Genomic DNA, 27,457 nt, shown 5'->3' on the forward strand with positions numbered 1-27,457 from the left:
TCTAGAGCCTAACTATTCTTTCCTGTCTTCTAGTCTTGCCTACCCAAGGCTTCCATCCCACAAAAGTCCTAACCACTCAACTCCAAAAGCTAAACCTTTTCAGGATATCCGAGAGGGTAAGGCATTCTGAGCCAGGGCAGTGTTCGATGATTTTTGGTCCGAAGGCTATTCAACAATGTTTTAAAATAAAGCGTGGAGGTTTTCATCCTTTTACTTCGGAATCCTACTTCAGAGCCTTCAAAAAAAAAAAAAACCAATCAAACAAACAAACAAACAAACAAACAAACAAAAAACCAGCATATGGATCCCCGAAGAATATTCTGAGCAGGCAGCACAGGGACTTGGTGATGGTGGGTGGAACACAACTTAAAGGTGTGGCAGTTCCTGCGAAGAGTGCCACGTAGGTAGCGGGGCTGGGACTCACTTGACATTTAATAGAAGTGGAGGCGGCGGCCGCTTAGGTTTTAATGACCTAAGGTTCTTGAGGAAGTACTGGTAAGTGCCTTGCAGTCTGATCTCCACAGGGCCCAGAGGCGAGGGGGTCTCTGGCGGGGTCTATAAGGATGGATGCAGGGAGTCAATCATCCAGCTCCAGGTACCCCAGGAGCGCCGGGTCCAATAGGACCAGGGCGGGAGCCGCACCTCAACCTGCCGGAAACGTCACGACGCCGGGCTGACGTCGGACCAATGGGAGGCTGTCTTGGCCAGGGGGCGGGGCCGGAGGAGTTGGGCCGCCGAGGCAGTTGGAGGAGTGTGTGGGTTCTGCTGCCCGACTGCCTCGGAGAGCCCGCCGCCGGTCTGTCCCGGTCCCCGTGTCCCGCGTGCTGCAGGCTGCCCGCTGAGCTGCGGCAAGGCCTGACGGACGCGCCTGTCGGCAGCCGGGCTCGGCGCTTCCCTTCGCCTGCACTTCCTCCTGCCGCAGCGCGGTGCCGGCTGGGCGGGCGGGATGGCGGCCTCGGCCGGGGGGAGCGGCCGGGCGCCGACGCGACGGCTGCTTGTGCTCTTGCTGCTTCCGTTGCTCTGGGCCCCGGCTGGGGTCCGCGCTGGCCCCGAGGAAGACCTGAGCCACCGGAACCAGGAGCCGCCGGCGCCCGCCCAGCAGCTGCAGCCGCAGCCCGCGGCAGTACAGGGCCTCGAGCCGGCCCGGGCCGAGGTGAGAGCCGGAGCTGGTGGGGATGGGGCGGGCGGAGGCAGCGGAGCCGGCTGCCGGGTACCAGGCTCGGGCGCTGGCGGCGCCGCCCTCTTTCCGAAGCGGCTGGGGGAGGGGAGCCGGCCCCTGCTAGCCTCGCTGGGAGGAGGGTGACAGACTGCCTTCCCAGGCGCGGCCTGGCCTTGCCTCGCTGCTTGGGGGAAGGGAAAATGAGAGCCCCAGCCAGGGGTCCCGGGAGGTCCTCTAGATCCCCGCTACCAGAAGGCTTGCTCTGGATTCTTCGTCTTGCTGATCACGTGTGCCTTACTGAAAAGACTGAAAATAGTCATCCCAAGCAGAAAGTTTTTAGTACAAGCAGCTGGGAGACTGGCTTCTCGAAGTATCATCACATTGATCGTGTCATTGTTGAAGCAACCCAACCAGAGATGCTCACCCGAGTTCAGCTCGACACACCCTGTGGTTCTTTGCCAGATACAGTGTCTAGAGATTATGCATTGCTACCCTCCCTTTTTAAAAAACGTGCTTTGGCTTGAAGGAAGTTGCCCTTGAACGCAGAGACTTGTGTCTGATGGTAGAGTGCTCTATAGAGAGGGATTCCAAGACTGCATTTATAAGTAAACCAGAGCCTCATAGTTTCTTTAACCTTTACTAGATAGGTAGAAATTAACCTTTTAACCTATGTTCATAGAATTTCTCCTTTCTTAGGGTACTTTTCTCCGAGTTGGACTCTCTATTTCCAATTTTGACTCCTACATTCTAGAGTTTTTTAGTCTCTTAGTAGGGTCCATTTTGGCATTCAAATTCCTACTGCCATCCCTATCTGCCCTCTGAGAGAATGGCTGTCCTGACTTTAGTACACATCAGGGTGACAGCAGGATAGATAATCATGTTCTCTTCACCATTTTGCTGAACCCCAGGTCTTTTAGGAACTCGCCACTGCCTCACTGTATTCTAAAACAGTGGCTTCCAGAACGGAAACCTGACATGTGCTCTCATGCCAGACAGAATCCAAGCTTGAAGCCTGTAGGTCAGAACCCTTTCAGTCTTCAGCAGAAGCGTCTGGAATGTTTCCCAAGATGCCCTTGTTAGAGGAGCACTTTCTTAGTAATGGGAGTTTTAATTTCTTCATGGTTCATGTTATACTGTTGGCCTTTCCAGTATTTTGTTTTTCTACGTAGTATCAGAAGACAGGAGTTTCTGTGATTCTGAGTTTGGTTTTACACAGGAAGTACTTTCTAAGAATCGCCTGTCCAGAGTGTAGTTAGTAATGGTGTTGAGAAATAAGGAAAAACTCTCCTTACTGGAAGTCCTCAGGAAGAAGTCAGGTAAATAGGCACCCGTTAGGAGATTTAGTTAATGTAGAGTTAAGATCCAGTGAGAGCTGTTAAGCAGGCAGAGCAGGTGACATTTCCTAGTTGTGGAGGGGCAGTGGCAGGTTTGAGAAGAGTGGTGGTTCAGTGTTCAGAGCCAGAACCTAATTCTTAGCAGAACAGAGCTGGAAACCAGATTACCGTGGCTCACCCTGCCAGGTACTGTCTGCAGTTCTTGTGTTTGAAAGCCCCCCTCCCCGACACCATTTGTTTATTCTGATGGGCTTTAGTGTTGATGTAAGCCTTTTCTCTTGATGCCCACCCCACTCCTTTTGAGGGTTTTTATGCTTTATCTGTTTTTACACTCTTGCTTCTGACTTGGTTTCTTAAAACTGTGTACATGTTCTGTCTGCTCTTCAGCGTGTAGATGTCGTGAGAGCATTGCTGTATCTTACTCTTTTCTGCTGCTTTCCTAAGACCTTGTATATTGTTGGCATTTGCTAAGTAATTTTCTATGAGAAAATTCTGAAATTTTACATTTCAGTTCTTATCAGGTTTTGAATACTTTGATGGAAAACTATAAAATGAACTCAAGCAGGAAAAAAAATGTTTTTTAAGAGTATATCCAGCTACCTTTTACTTGTTAAAAGTTTTACTAGATGAAGTTAAGAAAAACTCAGGTTTTATTATCTGCCACCTGTGATTTTTTTTTTTGTTGTTCATTAATTTATTGGTTTTAGCTTAGAAAATTGAACTCCAACTGATTATTTAGTTGTTAATTCTGGGACCCTTGTAAAGTTTAAGACAGACAGACAGAAGCGCGTATGCGCGCGCGCGCGCGCACACACACACACACACACAGTATGTGGGGAGATCAGAAGTCTTTGAACTAAAGAGTAATAAGTGGCCTTCTGTACAGTACAAATCAGGTGGCAGATGCAGAAGTGGGAGTCATTGGCCATGAGAATGCAGGGCTCTAGTTGTTTGGCATAGAAGCATTGGGTGGAGGGGCCTTCTCTGCCCAGTCTACCTCCTTCAACCTTGAATCAGCAGCACTGCTGCCATTCAAATGACGGTGTCTGGCTTGGTCTGTCTGCTCCGTAACCTGCTCTGAAATGCTGACTCGTCATTGAGCGCTGCCACATAGCCCTGCATCAGGAGCTTGCTTTAAACCAGTCACTGCTGGGAGTGACACAGCCCTGGGTGCCAGAGTGCAGTTTATGAGTGTGTAACTTTTTAGGCATTTCATGGAGGTTGTAGTCATATTACAATTTTGAGGCAAATACCGGGAGGCACAGCTATATTTATTACAGTCCTTTTTGGGATGCTGGAGGAAATCTAACCATGTTAAGTAAAGGTCACAGTGGTAAAGGCAGGATGTGTTGGCCTCGGTTAAGTGGTCTCACTGATTCTTGTCTTTACAACTAAGGGGTTGGAGGGCATGCTGGTGCAGACACTATGTTTGTTTTAATATTTTCATGTATTTTGGTGGTTCTTTTCATTTAGGAATTGAGAATTTACACTTAATAGCAAAACATTGTCTCATTTTATTTATGTTTTATATAACTTTTCACATAGAGTACAATGAAAAAAATTTTTTTCTTTCCTGTTTCTTAAACTGTTTAATAAAAGTATCTCTTGTTTCTTTGCAGTTATATAAATGATCAAAGGACAGTTTAACAACAATATAAATGGTTTTGGACTTGTTGAGTATCTGGGTTTCAGCTGACTTTGCACCTGTGTGCAGGGGATGATTTCAAAGGATGGGATATCTAAATGTAACCTTTTGAGGCCACCATGTTGAGAGGGAACTGTGAGAATAAAGGGGGAAGTGTCTTCATCGGCACATGTTCAGGTGGAAGGAATGGTGCAGACCAGTGGTTGTATCTTACTGGGTTCAGTGAGGGCTGAACCCTGAGACAGGGTTCTCTGTGTGTGGAGTGTTCCGTCTGTATAATCTGGTCACTAAGAAAGCAGGCAGTGGTGATTTAGAATTGTCCCTGCCCTTGGGAACTGGAGCAGAAGAGTTCCCTTTGAACACACAGTTATGAGTAAGCTACAGTTTTTATGCTGCAAATGGTGACCTTAGTGTGGTCTTGTTTTCTTCCTGTGTTTTTCCTGTGTGTTCTGATGTTGGAGCTGTTCTGCCGATCAGTGTTGGTTCTCTGGTCTCCTTGCTGTCCTTTGCTTGCTCACTGTGAGGGCACCTCCCCAGAAGCCATCGTTTCACCCCACTGCATTCTTTCTGCACCCAGATTTCAGCCTCCTCATGGTTGTGATTGATGCTTTGAGCTGTGAAGACTGAGTTTCCCAAGGTGACTTCTGCATGAAATGATGCTTTTGGTACTCCATTTATTTGGTGTTATTATGTCATCAAAAGAATGCTTTGGAAAAAAAAGAATGCTTAAGAAAAATCAGTGAAACTAAGTAATCTGATTTAAATACGTTAATACACAGTAGAATGGTTATGTCCATAAAACAGAGCTGCTAAAAGTTAATCAAAAATACATCTTATGAAAATATATTTGTTAAATATACTCTGATAGGAGTCAGATGTATCATTAGTAAAAATAAAATAATGTTTGCGGTCAGTGAAAGCCCCCAGAAAGACTTAGACATTGTGATGACACTTTGCAGTAGAATGTTCTATCAGGTCACGGAGGCGCACGCCTGACTCTGGGACTGAGTTTTATGTCAGTCTGGGCTGTGTTAGTTAGAACTTTGTTATAGACACAGCTCCATAGCAAGGTGCTACCCCTGCCCAAGGCTCTAATCACTGTGCTCTTTTAAAACTAGGTTTGTCCACAGGGCATTGTAAGTTTCATGACTTTTCATCTTGTCTCTTTTTGCATATTTCAGTATTTTCTGGAAAGGCTTGTTCTGACTTTGTCCGTACGGTTGAGACTTAGCTAGTTCTAAGCATTGCTTCCAATTCCATAGCTCTGAACATGATGCCACCATTTGCTTAATAACTTTTTATTAAGCAATATATGAATTTTGAGAGGGATGGAATCAATCTATTGGTGGCAAGCCATAGATTTTGTTTCAAAGCGAGCATTCTTCCTGGTTTCATCATGAGTAAAAGGAGAATACAGTACAGTCACATTTGTGTTCATCAAACTGTATGGCTAGAATGGGAACTGCGTCTTTCTTTGTTGTCATTTCCTCTTGATAATGGTGTGGTGGGTGACACGCTATAATCTCAGCCCTCGGGAAGCTACAGTAGGAGGCTTCAAATTGAGTGCAGCCTAGGCTCTGTAGTGAGGCCTGGTCTCCAAGAAGCAGAGTTTCCTAAATGAAGATTTGAAGATTTCTGTGTAGGGGGGTGTGTGTGTGTGTGTGTGTGTGTGTGTGTGTGTGTGTGTGTGTGTGTGTGTGTGTAGTATGAGAGAGCGGGCACAGATGTGCCATGATATGTATATGGAGTGAAACGGCAACTATTGTGGTCTTGGATTTCCACTGTCCACCGTTGGAGGCAGGGTCTCCTGTTCTATGCTGTGTGTGCCATGCCCGATGTCTTGCAAGCCTCCGGGGACTCTCCTGTCCCCACTTCCCATCTTGTCAAAGGAGCACTGAAGTTCCAGGCCTGTGCTGCAGCGGAGCGACTGACTGACTGACTGTCTCCCCAGCCCTCTGCAGAGATTTTTTTGTTTGTTTAAGTACAGGTTGTGGATCCTGTTCTCAAGGTCCAGTTTGTGTTTCACTTATTAAAATCCTGACACAGTGATGTTTCTGGAATACTCTGAGCACACACTCCAGTGTTCCGCGTCTTCTTGTGGTGTAATGTTGTGTGACTGAGAAGGGAAGTGCCTGGGCTGAAACTGCACTCCTTCAGCATGTTGGTTGGCTTCTGTGCTCATTTTGTCTTTTTCACGATTTGGATCAAACTGTCATCCTTTGCATATACTTCCTCCTCTTCCTCCCCCTCCCCATCCTTGTTTTTGGAAGGAGGGGCAGTGCTGTGGACTGACCCAGGGTCTTGTGCCTATTAGAAAGTGCCCCATCATTCAGCCTCAGCCCCAGCTCTTCCCTACTCTGCTTTCCTCTGACCTCCAGTGCATTCTGCCTTTGCCCTTTCCGTTCTTCCTCCTCCCACTGTTTCCTTTAGTCCCACTCACACTGTTCTCCTGTTTTGAGAAGGGGAGAACAGATGAGGGCCTTTATTAGCACTACTTGGCCCCATCAGTTTCTGCTCTGCTATTTTAAAAACCACTTCCATTGGAGGTTACCTGTCGGCTAATCTTTACTTTAATCTCTCATCGCCTGTGCTCCTCCTTGCCCTTCTGTCCCTTTGAGACTTATTTCTACAGAATACTGAGATCAGCTGTACTCTCACCTGCGGAGCCTTCTCTGCAGGCCTCCGCCCCATCATTTTGAAGCACACTTGTAACCGAGCCGATTACTAAGTCCAGAGATCTTTTCCTGTCCTCATTTGACTTGACTGCCTCCTGTCTTAAAGTTTTAAGCCTAACATCTCAGGTTCAGTTAGGATCACAGCCTTTGTGGTTTTCTGCCAGTCAAGTGAAATGATGTGAAAATGAGTGGCCTCTACTTGGTAACTCAGGGGCCCACTTAGTAACTGCTGGTTGCCCTGATGTTAGTCTAATAATCAAGACTCTACTGTCACAGCTCAGCCTCTCATTTCCGTCTGCTTCTCTCCCTTCTTCCTTTTAGAGAGAGGTTTTGTAGGGATTTGACAGATGTGGAGGCTGACCTGGCTAGTTAGTTATCTACAGATAGGTTGGTTATCCAACAAGCAAGAGAATTTCTCTCAGGCATGGCCTTAGCACACTTTGGCAGCATACTCTGTGCTTTGTAGGAACACCCCCCACCTTGGCCTTATCCCTTTTTGAATGATTGAATGTGCTGCTTATGTTATTCCAGGAGTCTGTTACTTAAAGGCAGCTGGTAATAAATTATAACCACATCTGAAGATTGCCTGTGTTACAACACCATACTTCATGTGCACAAGTGGGGAGCCTAGAGCCCAGCTAAGGACATCGTGAATCAGTCACATGAGCTCTTTTGCTGGGTATGGGGAAACCAAGACAACAGTGGTACACTGGAGTCCTGTGGGGAGAGCAGCACAGACCTTATTTTCACTGGAGCAGAAAACAGCTTTACTAAGCAAAACCAGTCCATGTAGAACATGGGTGCATGTGTAATCGTAGTCTGTTAAGTCCTACAGAGTAACATCGTATGTGTATAGGAACCCAGAAGCATGAAGCTAATATTGAGGAATGAATTTCTGAAAATATTCCTATTCTTCAGGCTTCTTAGCTCTAAGGTTCCTCCCAACCTCAAGGTTTGTATAAAGAAGGATATGACTGTGATGTTACCTTGAACATTAAGAAAACCCAACCTTCTGGTAGCTTTGTATGTGGTTAGGATGGCAAGGAAAAGCTATAGGAATACAATATTTCTATTAGATTACACATACTTGGGCAAGCATGGAGATCTGGGGAATAAGTTAGATTAATATGTATGGTGAGGCATCCTTGAGTGAGATGCCTCCTTTTGAACACTCAGCAACGTTGCCACTCAAGTGTTAAAATGTAGCCTGTCTTAGGGTTCTACTGCTGTGAACAGACATCATGACCAAGGCAACTCATAATTAATTGGGGCTGGCTTACAGATTCAGAGGTTCAGTCTGTCATCATCATGGCAGGAACGTGGTGCAGGAGGAGCTGAGAGGTCTACATCTTTATCTGAAGGCAGAATGCTCACTTCCAGGCAGCTAGGACGAGGGTCTTAAAGCCTACAGCCACAGTGACACACCTCCAACAAGACCACACCTCCTAATAGTGCCACTCTCTGGCCCAAGCATATAGAAACCATCACCCAGCCATCCTCAGACCAATGAGAAAGCACCTGGGAATAAAAATGAAAAGGCAGGTGAGTCCATGATGCAGGTATGCTCCGAAAGAGGCCGAGGAAAGGACACAGCTAGAACTTCACCCGAGTGTAGACTGGACTTTGCAAGTGAGGGATAACCTGGGGCTGGGGCAGTGTGTGAATTTTCTCTGTGCTCTCCATTTCTGGTGGACAGCACCAGGTAGTCTGTAAGGTTCATGTTTTTGTGAGCTTTAGCTGTTTGCCCTCTCCCCTGGGAATCTCATCCACTTGCAAACAGCCCTGGCTAATTTAGGCTGAGCACCAGGTCTACCCCCAGAGTCTGGCCTAGCCACATCTCTGAACCACTTCTGACAGCCCTTCTCTGGGAACCTTCCTGTGAAGCTTTGCTTACGCCTGGGACCAAACATACTAAAGTTCACTCCTGGCTTCGATTCTTCTTTTCCCCATTGCTTTCAGGAGCATGACCTTATCAGGCATCCCCAGCCCCTAGTCTTACCACCATCCTTAAATGAGCCTTGCCCTTCCTAAGATCTATTGATTTTTTTTTCCCCCCTTTCTGTCACGTGCATATATTTCCTGCTGGTCAGTTTCACCATTGCTCACAAGCAGTTCACATTTTGATAGGCCCAGAAGCAGATATTCCCCACTGCCCTGATTATTAGCCACAGTCCCTCGCCGATATTTATCTTACATTCAGAGTCTTTTAGGGGCTTTCTTCTTGCCTCTGAGATAGGTTATCATTATCATGTATACTTTTAATTTTAAGACCTCAAGCATTTATCCAGTGGGTTACTGTCTGAGACACACAAGCTTTATTCTTTCTCATTTGTTGGTCAGGACCTGGCAGAAAGTACGCACTGTTGTACTTTCTGGTTAGCCTTCCAGTTCTGAATCCTGCGGAACTTGAGAAAGAACCTTACACCCACACTCCATTTGTTCAGGCAGAGGTTGTCCCACAGGTATAAGCCCCCTGACCTTTGAATGAGTGCATGCAGAGCATATACTTTTTGGTGGGGTCTGCTTGAGGCCTGCTGTGAGGAACTGATCTCCTGCTGGAGTAGCAGGTCAGTTGGCAGTCTTAGGGTGAGGCTAGAGAGATGGCTCAGGTGTTAAGAGAAGGCACTGCTCTTGTGAAGAATTCAAGTTTGGTTCCAAGCACCCATGTAGGGTAGCTCACAGCCACTTGTACCTTTAGCTCTAAGATATCCAACACTCTCTTCTGGATTCTGTAGGTACTTTCTTTCATAAGCATGTGCACATGTGAGCACACACGCATGTGTGCGCGCCAACACATACACACACACACACACACACACACACACACACACACACACACGAGAGAGAGAGAGAGAGAGAGAGAGAGAGAGAGAGAGAGAGAGAGAGAGAGAGAGATTTTTTCAGAGAGGTCTTTTAAGTGATGCACACAAGTTACAAGGTATCAGTACCTTGTTTCATAATGTCAGAAGTCTAGAGGGTCCAGATAATTCTGGCTGTATGATGAGAAGGACTGCTTTGCCTTGCCTTTTCATATTTCAATCCATGCCTCAAGAGCCCAGATTACCACTGGCAGGTTGACGTTTTAAGTAAAGTTCCTTTGGAACAGAGCTGTGCTGTTTCATAAAATATTTGAGAGCTGCCCTGAAGTTATAGCAACAGAGTTGTAATTACCACAGGAACTGTGCAGTCCACACAGCTGGAAAGTAGTTGGTTCTTTGAGGAAAAGTGTCTCACCCTTTCTGATTCTGATTCTTTCTCTGGAAATGTCCAGTGTTTCTTGAGATCAGGATGCATAATCACATATATAACTTCCTTCCCCCCCATATTATACCTCCATAATCTTGAATTTTTAAAACTACAATTTATCTATGTGTTTATATGTACTTGGGCACCTGTGTGCCTGAGCACACATGTGGCGATCAGAGGACAACTTGTGGAAGTCAGTTCTCTTTTTACCATGAGGGTCCTAGGGGTTGAGCTCTGGTTGGTAGGTTTGGAAGTGCCTTTACTTCTAAACCATCTGTCCAGCCAGCGTATTTCATATGGATATTACTAGATCACTTAGTTGACTGGTCTCTTGAGTATCAGCATTTCACTGATGCAGGATTCTACTTCAGAACTGTCAGCTTCCCAGTGTTCCTGTCCTCACCTTCGCTGCTCTCAATCCTTTTGTGACACATTTTCACGGCGTCCATGTGGCTGGTTGTCAGGGACTGAGGATAAAAAGGGTTTGGACTTGGTTTGAGACGTCTGGACTGATGGATCGTAATGAAGAACACTGGGAAGGGAATTCTGACTGACTGAGGCTGTGGTCAGCAGAAGCCTGGTGAGCTCTCAGGCTGCACTGCCCGTGAGCTGAGGGAGGAGTCAGTATAGAACATACCACTTACAAGAGATGATGAAGAAAAAGGTAAACTATTTCTTGGCAATTTAAAAATTGCTGCTTATAAATTAATGTTGCATCCTCGCTTTCTCAATTACTTTTGCCTGCTTTTTATTTATTTATTTTTTTTTAATTTTTTTATTTTTTTATTCTTTTTTTTTTTCGGAGCTGGGGACCAAACCCAGGGCCTTGCGCTTGCTAGGCAAGCGCTCTACCACTGAGCTAAATCCCCAACCCCCTGCTTTTTATTTTTTAAAATGGGAAATTTAAACCATTATGAGGCAAATTTTTGGCTTGTGTTTTGCATTAAGTGCTGCTGTGTTAGCTTCTTTTGGGAGAAAGGAGATCTATTTTAGGAACTAGTATGATTAGATAGAAGTATTGAAATTGAATAGATACAGGAAAGGGTTTACATGTTGTATTTAGGCATAAAATATTCTCTCTACAGTTTCAGTGAAGTAATGTGGAGTAGTTCATTTCAGAAAGTCTAGTTAGCTGTTTCTGTTGTGTTATGAGATCTGAGTGTTGCTGTATACTAGGCGACTCCTGAGCCTCGATTCACCTGAAACTTAACAGTTTGGATGTCACGGCTGCTTCAGTTGGCAGATGATTGAGTAGTCATATTGGTAATGCTTTGGATGTGAACCCAGGCAGTCTGACTTCAGTGCTGTGGAAGATTACCAGACCAAGGAGCCAGTCCTTCCATGTGACCAGTAGATAAATGCTAACAAATTGTTTTCTGATCTAATTAATATTAATATTTCATTTTTTTAAAAAATTGAGCCATTAATGGGAGTTGTCATAGTTTTATTGCTGTGCAGAGACACCATTACCAAGGCAACTCTTATAAACAAAAACATTTCATTGGGGCTGGCATACAGTTTTAGAGGTTAAGTCCTTTGTCATCGTGGTGGGACGCATGGCATCAGGCAGGCAGGCAGACATGGTGCTAGGGAAGAAGCTGAGAGTTCTACACCTTGATCTGAAGGCAACAGGAGAAGACTGCCTTCCACAGGCAGTCCAGAGGAGTCTCTAATTCACACTGAGTGAGCCTGAGTATAGGAGATCTCAAAGTGACACACTTCCTTCAGCAAGGCCACACCTACTCCAAAAAGGCCACAGCTCCTAATAGTGCCACACCTATTCAAACCACCACAGGAGCATACTATATTTGCATAGTTTCTAACCCCCCCACCCTCACTTCCTCCTCTTGACTCCTCTTGTCCTCTCTCAAATTATACATTGTTGTTTGTACATTATGTATGTGTATATACACACACAAATATATGACTACACACTCAACCTACTGAGTCCAGTTAGTGTTGTTGGTCTGTACTTCTAAATGCTCACCCTTTCATCCATAGGTGAGTGCAGCTCACTGCTCATCAAAGAAGCATTTCCCAGCCGTCGGAGGCCACCATAGACACCTGAACTGGTTAGAATGCAGAGAATAAGTGCTGTGGGTGGCCCAGCCCCAAACAGGGCAGTTATTTAATTCTTAAACACCTCTGTCTTTACAATATCCTGATAGTTTTTAGCCATCCAGGACTGGCCTGGTAAGTGGAAGGAGCCGTAGATGTAGTTTTCTTCCCTTCTATATGGAAAGTTTTAAGAACATGAAGGATCCTATTTGTTTTACTTTGTTGCATTCTTTTGTTTTGTTTATTATTTTGTTTTCATTTATTATTTTCTGTCTCTCTCTGTGGACATGCAAATATATGCAGAAATCAGAAGGTAGCTTGGAGGAGTTGGTCTTCTCTCTTTCCACCATGAATCTTGGGCATCGAATTAGGTAATCAAGTTTAATGAGTGCCTTTACCCACAGAGCCATCTGCTGGACTTACCCTTAAAATACTTGTGTATTGTATCTTGTGTAGTTGTGAATGTGTGCCACATGCATGCCTATGGAAGCCAGGAGAGGGTATGTGCTGATTTGTATGTATCTGGCCCATCGAGTGGCTCTATGAGGAGCTGTGGCCTTGTTGGAGGAAGTGTTGCTGTGAGGGTGGGCTTTGAGACCCTCCTCCTATCTACATGGGAGCCAGTCTGTTTCTGGCCTCCTTTGGATGAAGGTAGAGAACTCTTACCTCTTCCAGTGCCATGCCTAGATGCTGCCATGTTCCTGCCTTGATAATGGACTGACCCTCTGAACCTGTAATGCAGCCCCAATTAAATGTCCATGTAAGAGTTGCCTTGGTTACTGTGTCTGTTCACAGCAGTAAAACAGGGTAGTAAGGGTACTAAGACAGGGTAATAATATGAAATGCCTTATGTAGATACTGAGAAGCAAACCTGAGCCCCTTTGAAGAGCACTGAGACATGTCTTTGTCAACTTCCTTTATTATACTCTTCAGGCTATTTTCATTCTTTATTTCATAGAAGATAAGACTAAATAATTTGGCCAAGGACTTAAAGCTTATAAACCACGGAAATATAAAGTATTTATTTCTATCGTAATTTGATTTAAAATGCAGTTTTCTCTTTCTCAAGCTTTGGAGCTAAATGATCTTAAATGCTACATATTTACTCCTGAAATTTCTCGTGGACTTCACAGCCTGAAATTTTGAGAACTCTTTTCACATAAACACTAGTGTTGTATAGTGTCTGATGCTTGTAATCGATCCCAGTACTTAGGAGGACGAGGCAACAGGATGATGACTGCAGGACAGCTATTTCGTGTGTCATATAGACAGAGGGGAGTGTAGGGAGGAAGGGTGAGGCAATCTGGCAGGTAAATAATGGCCTTAGGATGTCCTACTTAAAGTACCTGTGTGTTTTGGGGTGCTTAATGCTCATAGGCTATTGGACCAGCTAGGAGGTCATTTTAAAGGAATCTCAGCATAGATACAACTGAAGTGCTGATGGAGAGACAGCCTGTAAAATGGTACTTGCTTACTTAATAGTCTGGGTAATTCTTACAGTCCTATTGTGTCCTGTAGTGTTTGAAGTCCAGTGTATAACATATGTTAAGGAATGATGTACACAATAAAAATTGAAGCTGTTACATATAGTATTCATAAAGCCACATAACTTTCCCAATTATGAAACTTATACTCCATGTCCTTCCTGGTGTCTCACGTGACCTTAGAGTTCCAGCCAGTGAAGTTTCTTAGTAATGAGCCTGGAACTAAAATATTAGACTTCACAGGTCACATCTCTCTATCCTCGCTACAGAAAATCTCTGCTGTATAGTCTTCCTTACGGCTTTCCCTCTTCTTCCACTCCCCTTTCCCACCTCTTTTTATCTTTTATAACCTCTTTATATTGTAAACATGCTGGGCTGGCCTCTCCTAGCTTGTCAATCCCTGTTTTAGAATCTCTTCATTTCAGATGATCTCCAGAGATCAGCGGCTTTTACGGGACAGGGCTTCAAATGGTCCAGTGAACAATGGGGAGGCCGATTACGTTTTGCGACACTTTCATGTTAATACCGACAGAGACTGCTTTGCCTTTTTTACCAAATGACATTTCAGGATATTTTTAGAGTTCATCATCGGACCATCTGCACATGTAGCTATATTAAACTTTGTCTCGGCTAAAGCCACTTCTGGCTGGGCCTCTGGAACTTTCTGGATCCTCTTTAGCCCTTTGCAGTGCCAGTGAATGGTAGATAAACACACCAAGTCTCCAACCCACATTACTAGTGAGACTCGAATGAGAGAGCATGAACTGACTGTAAGGCATGCCTAGAAAGGGTAATTAGGATACTAGATGCAGTGGATGCTTGTGAATTACAGGCCGCTGTTATTACTAGTGGCATTTAGATAAAGCAGTATATCACTGGAATCACCACCACCACCAATAATAATAACCACTCTTCTCATTTAAAATAAAAGAATGTCAACTAAATGACTTAAAATATTTATTTTTTTTTTTAATTTTCAGAAAGGATTTACACCGGCCGCCCCAGTTCATACCAACAGAGAAGATGCAGCTACCCAGGCAAATCTGGGATTTATCCATGCGTTTGTTGCTGCCATATCGGTCATCATAGTGTCCGAACTCGGCGACAAGACATTTTTCATAGCTGCCATCATGGCGATGCGCTATAACCGGCTGACTGTGCTGGCCGGCGCCATGCTTGCTTTGGCCTTGATGACGTGCTTGTCGGGTAAGGCTGCTTTCTTGGGAGCACAGTGAATTGAGGGAAAGCATATGTGTGGCTTGAGTCATTCGCCCAGTTACATTGGGAACTGCTTATCCCCAGAAGTCATTAAACGGCAAATGGTTTCAGTATATTACATTATTAAAACCCAGATTTTACTCAGGTGGACTTTTTAGTTATTCAGAGCCAGCGCCAAATACACACTCTTAACGTTTTTGTCACTGGTAGTTTTTATCCTTAATTTTTATATATGTGTTAGGTTGATTTATTCCGTGTATATGAGTGTTTTGCCTGCATGTATGTAGGTGCATCATAGATGCCTGGTACCTGCAGAGTTCAGGAAGAGGATTTCAGATGGTGGTGAGCCACCGTCTGGGTGTGGGGACTGAACCTGGGCCTCTGTAAGAGCAACAAGTGCTCTTAACCCCTGAACTGTCTTTCTAGCCTTGATTCTCAGTTCCTTAATTTTATTCTACCTCAGTGGTTTTGGTTTTTGATTTTGTTTTCTTCAGTCCAGATAAATTTATTTATAATTGCAGTTTTAGAAATAGGATTCAAGAGGCCATAACAAACTGCATGTTTTCTTCCTGAAGGGCATGAGGTAGCCTCACTGAGAAGCAGCTTTCAGTGCATTCTCATTGAGTTCCTTACTTGCTTACATGGAGTCCAGCGTTCTGTAGTCTTCTCATTTGTGTTACTGTTTGGCTTACTGCTTTTAGGTGTAATGTTAAGTAAGGTGTTGAATCACAAGAAAGTCAGCTCACTTGAGTGACTGATGACTACCTAATTGGTACGTCAGAGACACCTGAGTTAGAGCACAGTACCCCTCCTGAGCCACAGCTGGGGCTGAGTGGACCTCCCTTGGTTTACCCTAGTAAATAAGTCAGCTGACCCTGAATCTTAACTCCCCTCTCTGTAAAGTGCACTTAATAGTTTCCTCCCTGCCTTAGGGTTTCTGTTGTATAGTGATGAGGTGACCTCTTACCATAAAGAGACTAATTTCTTAAAATGCAAAGCAAGGTACATTTCTGATTCTCTGTTGCCTTGATACTTAATTAAAGCTTGTGTTAGATATTTTCAATACTAGTCACCATTTGAAAATTAAGTGTAAGTATTGATAGAGTAGCAACTCATTTTCTCTTTAGAAGTGATGTGTCACAGAAGAAGGGATTAGAGATTGTAAGAGCCCTTACAAGAGGTCTTACAGGACAATGTCTCCTGGACGTCACAGACCCCTGCACTCATGAGCATACAGAAGCTGTGGTGGCCAGCACAAGATCAAACCTGTCAGCATTCACTTGGGTAAACCAGGAAGGGGCTCATAATCCCCCATTCCACACCGAGGAGCTGTGGAAGGAGAACCCATTTTCTTTAAGAGTGTAGCTTCTGGTAGACCAGCCATTTCTAGTAGAGGACTTCATAGCCAGGAATATATGGTCTTGAGTTCTTTAACAGTGAACCCTTCATATATATTTCATATAAAGATACACATTTTTATTTATATATGATATATATTTGAAAGAAATATATTGCAAGAAATAGACTTGAAACGTGATTTCACTTGGGATCTGTTGTCTGAACGTTGTCAGGTGTCACACTGGTGCTGACGTCCTCATTAGCACGTTCCCTGCTGCAGAGCAGCTCCATAGCGTTGTCAGCCCCTCCAGTTCTTGCGTGTGCCTAGTCCTTTGCCTCACTCTGCGGTCTGCTGTTCGTCTCTCTTCCTCTCCTACCTCCTGCAGCCATGGGGCAGGTTCTGATTGCTCTAGTCTTTATCTGATGTTATCTTAAGTTTTGTAAAGTTAAGGAGTTGAAAACATCTCATTTCTGGTATATACTGTATAAAAGTAAAAACACTTTGTAAAGTAATTTTACAATATAGCCAATGCAGGGCTGGAGAGGTGGCTCAGTGGGTCAGAGCACTGGCTGTGTAGAATGAAGACTTGAGGTTTAATTCCCAGCATCCACATAAAGAGCATACTACCTGTGCTGTAACCCAAGCATTGTAGAGTGGTGACAGTGGTGTTCACAGAACAACTGAAACTGCTCGGCTTCAGGTTCAGTGAGACACCCGATGTCTCCTGTGGCTTCTAGGTGTCCACACTTCACCTCATGAATGTACACACCAAAGATAGAAAGATCAAGTCTGAGGCTGGAGAGGGTTTAGCTGTTAACAGCATTCGCTGCCCTTGCAGAGACCCAGGTCTGACTCCCAGCACCTACATGGTGGCTCATAACCATCCCTACCTCCAGGTCCAGGGCCATCTATCAGGGTCCTCTTCTGACCTCCTCAGGATAGGCATGCATGCAGACAAACATTGGCATCCATGAAATAAACACATAAACAAGATGAATGAATGGGTGAATAAAATAAGATGTACTGGAATCTTAAATGCCATTAGCTTCCTGTGCTGTCACCATCACTCCTTTGAGAAGACACATAACCTCAACAGTTGGAAGTCAGGAACTCTGTTCTTCCTGTATTGTTTTCCTCATTGAGCTCTGCTCCAGTAACTGTTAGAGCTTTGTATGCATCATACCTGTTTGTCTTCCTGTAAGAATAGTATGTACACGGGGGCTGGAGAGATGGCTCAGTGGTTAAGAGCACTGACTGCTCTTCCAGAGGTCCTGAGTTCAAATCCCAGCCACCACATGGTGGCTCACAACCATCTGTAATGGGATCTGATGCCCTCTTCTGGTGTGTCTGAGGACAGCTACAGTGCACTCATATACATAAAATAAATAAATCTTTAAAACAAAAGAAAAGTATGTATAGGATGCTGGAGCTTAAAAGCTGTTGAAGGTTTCTTTTATTATTAGGTCTCTAAGTATTTAAAGATTGAATTATTATGGTTGTTTTTAGTATATTATATAGTTAAAGTAAATATATCACAAGCTTAATCATATTTTAAAATGGGAACTTGACCCTATTAGTTTGTGGATGAATTTTTATTGCTAGAGTGAAGTAAGATACAATATCAACACTGATTTATTTTTGAAAAAGTTTTTTAATAGCTGAGGTATTATACACATATAAATAAATATTAAGGAATTTTGTTAAAGCCATGTTTCTCAGTTCAGAACTCCTGAGGTCAGTGTTACCAATCATATGGTGAAAACTTACCTCTAATGATTCATGGAGTGGTAGCTAGCTCAGTGACATTTCTCTGAAGTGTATCAAATCACTGTTTTTATACATGGTAGTCTTTTATACAGAATTTTAAGTATCCTAACTGTTATATTAGCAGTGGTGGAAAAAACTGAAATATTAACTTGAGTGAACTGCTATGACTTAGATGTTTGGGTGCCAGGAGAGGTTTGGTCTGTTTGTTTGTTTACACTTTGGTGTTTTGAGATAGGGTTGCTCTGTGTGGCTCTGGCTGTCTCAGAAGTAATTGATCTGCCTGCCTCTGCCTCCAAGTGCCACGATTAAAGGCATGCCCCACCACCACCTGGCTTGGAAAATGGTTTTTAATAAAGGAAACCAGAGGAGCAGCAGGAAGGAGGGAGAAAGGCCCGGTGTGACAAACACCAGAAGGTCTGCTCTCGGTAGGGATCTAGTTAGAAGGGGAGCGTTGCCAGGGTGCTCCTACCCCAGCTCTCACTTCAGTTTGCAGTCTGCAGTGTTCTCTAGTATCCGATGGGAAGCCCCAGGGAAACACAGTTGATACGTTTATTCCACACACAGATGGTGTGGTATGGTAAAATCACTCTCATCATCTCAACACAATGCTCCTTGTCCAGTGGGGACCTACATTACATGCTATACCATGATTTAGTAGTCACCTTGATGTTCAGGTCTGGCATGGTAACACAGTTGTGTTTTAGAAACCATTGTTATACTCAACCCCTGACACCTTAGAAAGCAAGTGGTCATCACAGGTTCTGTGTGGGTTGGGAGGATATTTTATCTGAAGAGAAAAAGAATAAATTTAGTGGATTTCAAAAGGTTTTCTACATTTTATTTCAATGCTTAATTTTTTTTTATGGAAGTCGTTTTCTTTTTCTGTTGTGTGTGTATGCTTGTGTGACTGGATGTCTATGCTTACAGTGCGCGTGTGAGGTCAGAAGACAGTCTAGAGGCCTTGGCCTTTGCCTCTCACTTGGGACAGAGTCTCCTGTTCACCACTGTGTGTATGATCCCAGGTGGCCCATTCTCCTGCCTTTGACGCTCATCCCCCTTGTCCCATATGAGCACTAAGATGATTGATATGTGCAGCTGTGTCTGGCTTATGAGTTTATTCAAACCCAGATCCTCATGTTTACACAGTAACTATTTACCCATTGAGCCATTTCCCCAGACTTTGCGGAAGTAGTTTTAAATCCATAAAGCCATACAGATAAAGAGTGTAACGCACACTGGTATGCCTTTACTATTAGTACTTCCCCCGATTGCTTAAGCATTTGGGTACAATCTATGTAAAAAAAATTGAGTATTTTTATATATTATTTCTGTGTCTAGGTAAATAATGTGTACTTATGCACACTTAATTTATATATTATGCAGAGATTAGGTAGGTAGATCGATCGATTGAGGCTTTGTGGCACCTGTTTCCACCTGTACAGTCCAAGTAAGATCAAGTGTTTGATTTTCTATTTTTAAATCTGAACTACTACTATACTTTATGATATCAACAGGCTTTAGAGAATAATGTCACGCCCTCTCCATAGCCCATGGCTCCTCCTTTTTGTGTGGGATGTTTCTGCATGGTTAAAGCTCGTTACAGATTCTTGGCTAGGAGCTTCAATGGTGTCATGCCCTCAGAAGAATGTCCCATGAAATGATGTGGCATTCATTTTTTGCCTCATTCGTGTAGCTTACCCAGTACAGGACTTTCTTACTTAGTCTTCTCTTGCAGCTAATACATGCCTGTGAAGAGACAAGGAAACACAATACGTACCTTGCTCTAAAGTTTCCCCAGAGATTTAGTGTAATTCCATGCATATTTCCCTTGATGCTTTCAAAAATGCTAGCTTCCTAATTGTGGTATGTGTTCCAGACATGAATGACCTCTGGCCTTGTACATTCCTTCCTCCTGCTCTTACCCGCGTGCGCTTTCTCCAGCTCACGTTGATGACATTGTCCAGACTGGCCTGTGGGATCCTGTCTGGCTGCCTGCCTTGTTCTTGTGGCTGGTTCTTGCTCTTCTTAACTTCTAGTAATAAGATCCTATAGGTACATTCTGTGCTTGCTTCACATCTTCTGGAAGTTTCCCCAAAATGTTCTTTATTAGTAAAATATCTGTCTGTTGGCCCTTTCAGAAGGTAAGAGATAGAAACTTTATGTCATATTGGTGCATCTACACGTACCTATAAGGGGTTTTTAGTATTGTTTCATAAGATGTACTAAAGTTACACAGTTAAAAGGACCAGAGTGAATTGCGCTGTGAGAGAATCTTGTCCTCGACCTTTTCCTATCTGTGATAAAGAAGCATGTACTTATGGAGTAGAGTGAGGTTTCCAGCTTATAACATCTTGACATTCTTAGAGGACATCATAGTCAGCCTAGCACAGATAGAGGGGAAGCAGCCATTAGTTGAGTATGAGTGGAGAGCCAGTCAGCATATCAAGCAATGTCCCTATAGCAGATGCATGTGCCATTGAAATGAGGCCATGCCTGTCTTGGAAAGCCAGTGGACTGTGCCATTCTAAAGTTGTGGAAAGAACCAGAGGTATTCCAGGTCATTACATATGTGATGTATCTAATATGAACCAGTTTTCCATCCATGATGTAAGTTATGGGTTCTGATTTAACTGTTCTTTGGTCTGTTGCAGAAAGCACTGTGTAACACTGTTGGCATTCCCTTACAGTTTTGTTTGGCTATGCCACCACAGTCATCCCCAGGGTGTACACATACTATGTCTCAACTGCACTCTTTGCCATTTTTGGCATTAGAATGCTTCGGGAAGGTTTGAAGATGAGCCCAGACGAGGGTCAGGAGGAGCTCGAAGAAGTACAAGCAGAGTTGAAGAAGAAAGATGAAGAAGTAAGTTGGGAAGCATTGTGTACATGCAGACGAGCTGGGTTCCCGCTCGTACCGTAATGTGGCTTTGTGTATGCCGTACTGTGAATGCGGCAGGGAGGGAAGTGTCCACCAAATACAGCCAGCTCTTTAGGTTGATGGCATATGTTGGGATCTGGGAGCTGTTCTTTATGTTTCTGAAGCATCTGCACAGTTTGCTAAAGAGTGGGAAAATTGACAGTATGTGAGGCTGGTGGCTAAAGGGCAGTTGGAGGATACACGTGTATTTTCTTTGGAGAGTACACCTTATGATTTAAAAGTGACTTTATGCTGATTTTGATAGGCTTACTTGGGATATTGGTATTTTTTATTTGTTTCAGTTCCAACGAACCAAACTCTTAAACGGGCCAGATGTTGAAACTGGTACAAGCACAGCTATACCTCAGAAAAAATGGCTACACTTTATTTCACCCATTTTTGTCCAAGCACTCACGTTAACATTCTTGGCGGAATGGGGTGATCGCTCTCAACTCACTACCATTGTTCTGGCAGCCAGAGAGGTGAGTGTGTCTGACAGCTTCCATAGCGAGGCCCTAATCAGTCAGGGGCCACGGGGCTACCCACACTGGACGTTTGGCACATCTCTTCATTTTACGATCTAGAATTAGCCTCCTGAGTTTTCTGTGTCGCTCGTTCTTGAACCCAAATTTAATTGTTCTTTTCTTTTTGTCTTGCTGAGTTGCCGTACTGTATTTTGCCAAACTAAAACTTTGCTTCTGGGTTTTCTGCTCATGACTTCTGTATGCTTATTGGAAATATAAATTAATATATCACATGCTGCTTATTATCCTACCACTGTGGACTCTTACAAGTGCTGATCTTGAATTAGTCTGTAGCTGGGCTGCATACTAAGACTGTCTTAAAAACAAAGAAAAATGTAGAGACACAGTAGGCTTTGTGTCGGGGATTTGTTGACTCTCTCACTACACTCTGAGCAGCTCTGATCACTCGTTTCTCAACATGGCTCTGACGGCTCAGGAAATCTCCAGAGTACCTTTACCTGCTGAGTTCTCTCACTGACCTCCCCCAGAGAGGGATACTTTTAAAATTCAGAGAAAACAAGTCAGATTTAAGGACATGAGAATGCTTACAGGGCTCATCTCGGGACTGCTCCACCCTGCTCTTGTAGGGCAGCTCTCGTCCTCTGAGCTCTACAGTGCTGGTGCAGCAGTGTAAGTTAGAAGACACTGTCCAGCCCGGATTGAGCAGCTAAGAACCAGAGGCTAGAGATGGGTGCCTTGTGTCAGGGCCAGAAGTGAGCTGCTTTCTGTCTTGCCTTTGAGTACATGTATTTAAAAGATCCTCTTGGTTTGCTATTGGGGTAGGGATGGATCACTGTCCTCTCCTGGGAGCTGTCACTTCTTCACAGATGCCAACGTCCTGAGGAGCTGCATGCTCTTGATCTCATACCAGTTATATTATTGCACTCGCAAACATTTAAATCCTTAGAAATGTCTATGTAAAAGATAAGTTCCTTAACATGGCCCTGCAGTTTAAAATAGGAAGCATTCCAGGCTAGGCCTGAAGTTATGGAGAAAGATTTTGTCAGAAAACCTTAAAAATGCTTTATTTGGAGATGGAAAAAATTTTTAAAAAGGAACTGTCCCATTTGATTCTCATAGAACAAACTTTAAAAACTCCTTAATGGCTACGCCCTACCTTCATTCATGTTTTTCCATCAGCTCTTAGAACTTCAGAATAGGGCCTTGGAAATGAGGCCTTGTGTGAAGGAGGTCCTGCCAGAGTCAGTTGGTGGGGCACTGCCCTGCAGTTACCCATTTTGTGGGTTTCTGTCTGTAGAGGGGATACAGCAGTGCAGAGGTCGGTCTAGTCCCCAACCCAGTACTCCTGGTCTAGCACCCCTCCACATAACCTACACTGTAGCAGTGTTTAAAGACCTCTTAACTGCCTGGCTATGTTCCGTAACACTAATCTCCTTTTTATGAATCATGCTGTTTTGCTTTTGAAGGATCTTTGTTAAAATAACTTTATTTAACCCAGTGATTTTTTTTTCTTAGTGCCTTTTTATTTTCAGATGGAATGAAACATCTTCTGGAGTAGCAGAGGATGTGGTGGTGATACATTCTCAGGTTCAGACTATATATATGTTGCTTTTTTTTTTTAAGATTTATTTATTTATTATATATAAGTACACTGTAGCTATCTTCAGACACACCAGAAGAGGGCGTCAGATCCCATTACAGATGGTTGTGAGCTACCATGTGGATGCTGGGAATTGAACTCAGGATCTCTGGAAGAGCAGTCAGTGCTCTTAACCACTGAGCCATCTCTCCAGCCCTATATGTTGCCTTTTAACTTCACAGCAGCTGGCTGCAGACCCGCCCAGCTTTCTTCATCCCAGCTAGCCACAGTGCACTCCTGGACCCCAGCACCCCACTCCCTTATAACGTAGATCTTTGCCTTTCTCTCAGCTCCACTCTGACTTTTTTTTTTTTTTTTTTTTTTTTTTTTTTTTTTTGGTCCTTTTTTTTTTTTTTTGGAGCTGGGGACGAACCCTGGGCCTTGCACTTCCTAGGCAAGTGCTCTACCACTGAGCTAAATCCCCAACCCCTCCACTCTGACTTTAAGGGTGAAATGAAACCCCTTGCTTAGTCCTTCTGTCCTGCACTGTATTCTTAACTTCCCAAAGTTTAAAAACATTATTGTGGTTGGTTAAGAGGACTGTTCTGCTGCCCAGTTGCTGACCTCACAGGGTGGGATTCAGCTTGAGATCTGTGTTGATTAGGTTCTGGTGGATCCCTCTTATGAGTTGGGGACAACATTCCCAGGTCTAGGTGAGCTCAACACAAGCATTCGTTACCATCTACTTCCTAAGCACTGGCCAGCTGTCCTAAGCTGCTGCTCTCATGCTTCTTCATGCTGAACTGTAACTCGATCTGTGAACCAAACACACTTACCACTTCAGTTGCCGTTTCCAGTCTTACTACAGCACCAGGACAAAGAAGACATAAGAGGTGTTCACCAGACCCACTGAGGCCATCACCTGGTAGTTGGTCCCCATCTTTATCATGTGTCTTCTCAGTTACTCACTTGTCACACCCAGTCGCTTTCACAGTACCCCACGTCCTTCCTGTCCATCTGCTTTTCTCTTGCCTCCATCTCCTAGCCCAATCCCATCAGCACTGTTTTTTAGCAGAGATTTCTCCTTGGGCTTACTCCCATCTAATTCAGTCTCCATTAAAGTTTGAAAGCGGAAATCTGCTTGTGTTAAAACAGCTAGTGTCTCAAGACAAAGGATGAGTTTAGAGTTCCTGGGGACCTCTTGTAGCTAGGCCTTGAATCTTGGCCTCTGGCACAGGCATGGCACCTACAGCCCTACACCCCCATAACTGGCCCCCACCCTTCCTGACGTACTCTTCAAGGGCTCCTCTCTAGGGCTTCCTTGTCTCTCGTAGAAACATCCCAATGTTGTGTTGTTCTTCCTTCCCAAACATATGTGGGGTTCTTCCCTACTCTTCTGGTTATCTTTTTCTGTAGACTTCCTGTTCATTTAATAGTATTTGTTCCTTACCTTCAGCTAAAAGCAAGAGGGTTAAGGATCAGGGTTTCTGCCCTCAGGAAGCACAGCAATACAAGGTTTAGACATTCAGACCTATCCTTGTCCTGTCCACATTCCTTGAAGCAGCTATTTCCTGAGTAATAAAGTTACAGTGTACCTGGATTTATACAAGCGCTTCTGATGTTTGTGGTTCAGATCCCATATCCCGTTAGTTCTATTTAATACTGACCTTTCTCAAACTTAATATCTCCAACTTAACAAGTTAACACTAGCTACATCTGCTTCCAGGATCCCTATGGTGTGGCAGTGGGTGGCACAGTGGGACACTGCCTGTGCACTGGATTGGCAGTAATTGGAGGAAGGATGATAGCACAAAAGATCTCTGTCAGAACTGGTAAGGTCTCATTTTTTAATGAAAATGCAAACATCGTCTGTTATAATGCTCGAAATGCTAGCTCTTACCATTTTTCCAGAGACCACCTGGTCTCTGCTTCCCATTTAGGCCTCAGCACACACTGCCTGTTACTGTGCACTGACTTTCTTTGTCTATGTGGACAAATTAGAAAACCACAAGTTTATCTAAAATATGGCCAGACTCGTTTTGTAAGCCAGTGAAGAACTTGTAGAAGTATGTGAATTTTGGCCTGAAGTATTTGACAGGTAGCCTGTGTGAGACCTGAACATTTTCAACATTGAAGCTGGTTGGAGTCTGGGCTTGTGGACTAGCAGGCTCGCAGCAGCTCACACGCTGTGCCACCTCTGGGTTGTTAAGGTGTGGGTGACTACAGTCCAGCTGCCCCCTGCCAGCATGTGCCCTCACTACCTCTCTGTAAGCAGCGCTCAGAGAACAGGTCTGGTTATAAGGGAAGAGGAAAGATTCAGGAAGGCTGTGCCTCTGACATTGTTTGCAAGAGCAGTTAGGAAAAGCAGGGACACTTGGTTTTGTTTGCACGTCACAGTGGAAGAAATGCTGACTCACTTATCTCTCTCTTCCAGTGACGATCATCGGAGGCATCGTGTTTCTGGCGTTTGCATTTTCTGCTCTGTTTATAAGTCCAGAGTCTGGTTTTTAAAAAGCTGTTCATGTGTCTTCAGCTTAAGATATGCAACTCTTTTCTGTACATAGTGTACATTACAACTAAAAGTAATGGAAAATACTGTATTTTGTAGCATTAATTTGTAAGTTTGACCCATTAATTATTATGCCCAAAAGATATAATCATTGATTTTATTTGTAAAAAGTTTTAAAAAGAAGTTTGACTCCCAAGTGTGGGTTCTCTCTAGCCTAATTATGTTGACACCTCAGCCCCACTTCTGCTTGACATGCGTGTCTACTGAAGTGAGGCTGACCGCTGAGTTCTCTTGTAGCATGATGACCCCTTTATAAACACGTTTTATATCCTTGGTCCCTGGGGTGTTTAATGTATACCTTAAGCATTTCCTCGGGGGAAAAGAATGAATTATTTCTGCTTTTCAAAACATATCCTTGAGCCAGTACAGTAATCAGTAGTTTTATCTTGTCTCTGGGAATTAGGGTTAAACAGAGGAATGAGTATTACCGCTGTATCAGTAACAAACAGGAAGACTTGCTGGCTAGGTCCGTTCTTATTTTTTTTTTTTATTGGGTAGGATACCCAATATAAAAATAGTCAATATTTGACAACAAGGACTTACCAAATTAAAAGAGAATACTATGAATGTATTCATATTTTTCTATATTGAATAAACAGTGTAACAATGTAAATAAAAGTGGTGTAACTAGTACTTGTTTTCCTTGTGTGTTATACAAAATACTTACTTATCACATTCTGTTACTTCCTACAAGAACTAATGTATGCAGTATAATCCAAAGCCTGAGTCATTCCGTAGTCTAAGGTTGAGTCCCTTGATTCCAGCAGCCTCCGTAGTCATCTAGTCAGTGTATTGTGACTACACTGTGCACCCGGAGCAAAGGCTGTTTTCTCCCAACCTGTGTTGTAGTGTAAGGTGGCAGATGGCCATTAATAGTCTTAAGTGTGAAGGCCAGTTCCTCTGTAGAGACATCCAGACATTCCTTCCCTGTGTAGAACACGACAGAATAATTCACATTTCCTGAATGATGACCAATGTTCACAATGTAGTTTGTAATTTGAGTGATTGTGAAGAGCCGGTTAAGTCTCCTAACACTGTCCTGAAAACTGCTGAGAGTTACTTTAGCTGTTAGCTCTTCTCAGGCATTGTTAGGCAGTAGCAAAAACTGAAGAAGTCATTTCTGCAAGTTTTTAAGGAGTTTTCAAACTCAATAAAAATGCAGGATCAGAGGATAGAAAAATAATTCCTGTGAGTTAAAACACTTAAAGGAATTCTGTCACATCCCCATACTCACCTGTAGACTGGTCAGACACAATGTAACTGCAGAAAGCAGCTGGCAGCAGGGTGACCTGCTAAGCCCCACGGCCTAGTTCCAGCGGAAGATGAGGATGGGTAAGAAGTTGTTGGAGGAGGAAAATCATTTCTTGAAGAAAGTGGAAAGTATAAGCTATACGGTAAGCATTAACACAATTAGGCCCCAGTGTTGAATAAAGAAAGGAAATGTCACTGACAGATTTAAAAACATTTAATAGTCTTTCCGTAAATCCAAATGGGACTCTTACACATTATGTGCCACATGAAGCAGGTGATTCTGAGAAGCAGCACTGAGGTATTCTTTATTTTAAATCAAAGGAAACAGGTCTGGATCTAGTTATTTTTACATTTACAAAAAAAAAATAAATAAAACAAAGAAACATTGCTACTGCTTGGCTCTTCTGCTGTAGCTTTAGGTTCTGAACACACTCGAAGGTCTAGAGAAGACGGTGTTAGATGGCATGTTGAGACTAAGTTAGAGCTGTGCCCGTCATGCAGCATAGGCCTGAGTGAGGCGTGCTGGTGTAACAGTTTCACTTCTCCAAAGGTTAACTTTGATAAGAATAACCAATTATATTGGACCCAATTAAAATGGCAATATTCAGCTATTAACAAGAGTCTACATTTTATTCAATACTGTATTTCCAAACGTAGCTTATGAAAACCAGGGAACCTAATGTAGCACCATTGAAACCATTCCTAACCCTTCATAGTTCTGGTTTTGGCAA

The 27,457-nt window shown here is 43.6% G+C and overlaps 1 protein-coding gene across 1 annotated transcript; it reads left to right on the top strand.

The window, feature by feature from the left end:
- The first annotated feature begins 717 nt into the window (after positions 1 to 717).
- Tmem165 (transmembrane protein 165) lies at positions 718 to 26,108 on the top strand. Its single transcript, XM_032916772.1, has 6 exons — positions 718 to 1,153; positions 14,582 to 14,807; positions 20,613 to 20,788; positions 21,145 to 21,324; positions 24,633 to 24,738; positions 25,341 to 26,108. Exons 1-6 carry the CDS (start codon positions 947 to 949, stop codon positions 25,415 to 25,417), a joined length of 972 nt encoding a protein of 323 aa, XP_032772663.1. The 5' UTR covers positions 718 to 946; the 3' UTR covers positions 25,418 to 26,108.
- Positions 26,109 to 27,457: the final 1,349 nt, after the last annotated feature.

Source organism: Rattus rattus, chromosome 11, assembly GCF_011064425.1.
Source record: "Rattus rattus isolate New Zealand chromosome 11, Rrattus_CSIRO_v1, whole genome shotgun sequence".
In the NCBI taxonomy this organism is placed as follows: Eukaryota; Metazoa; Chordata; class Mammalia; order Rodentia; family Muridae; genus Rattus; species Rattus rattus.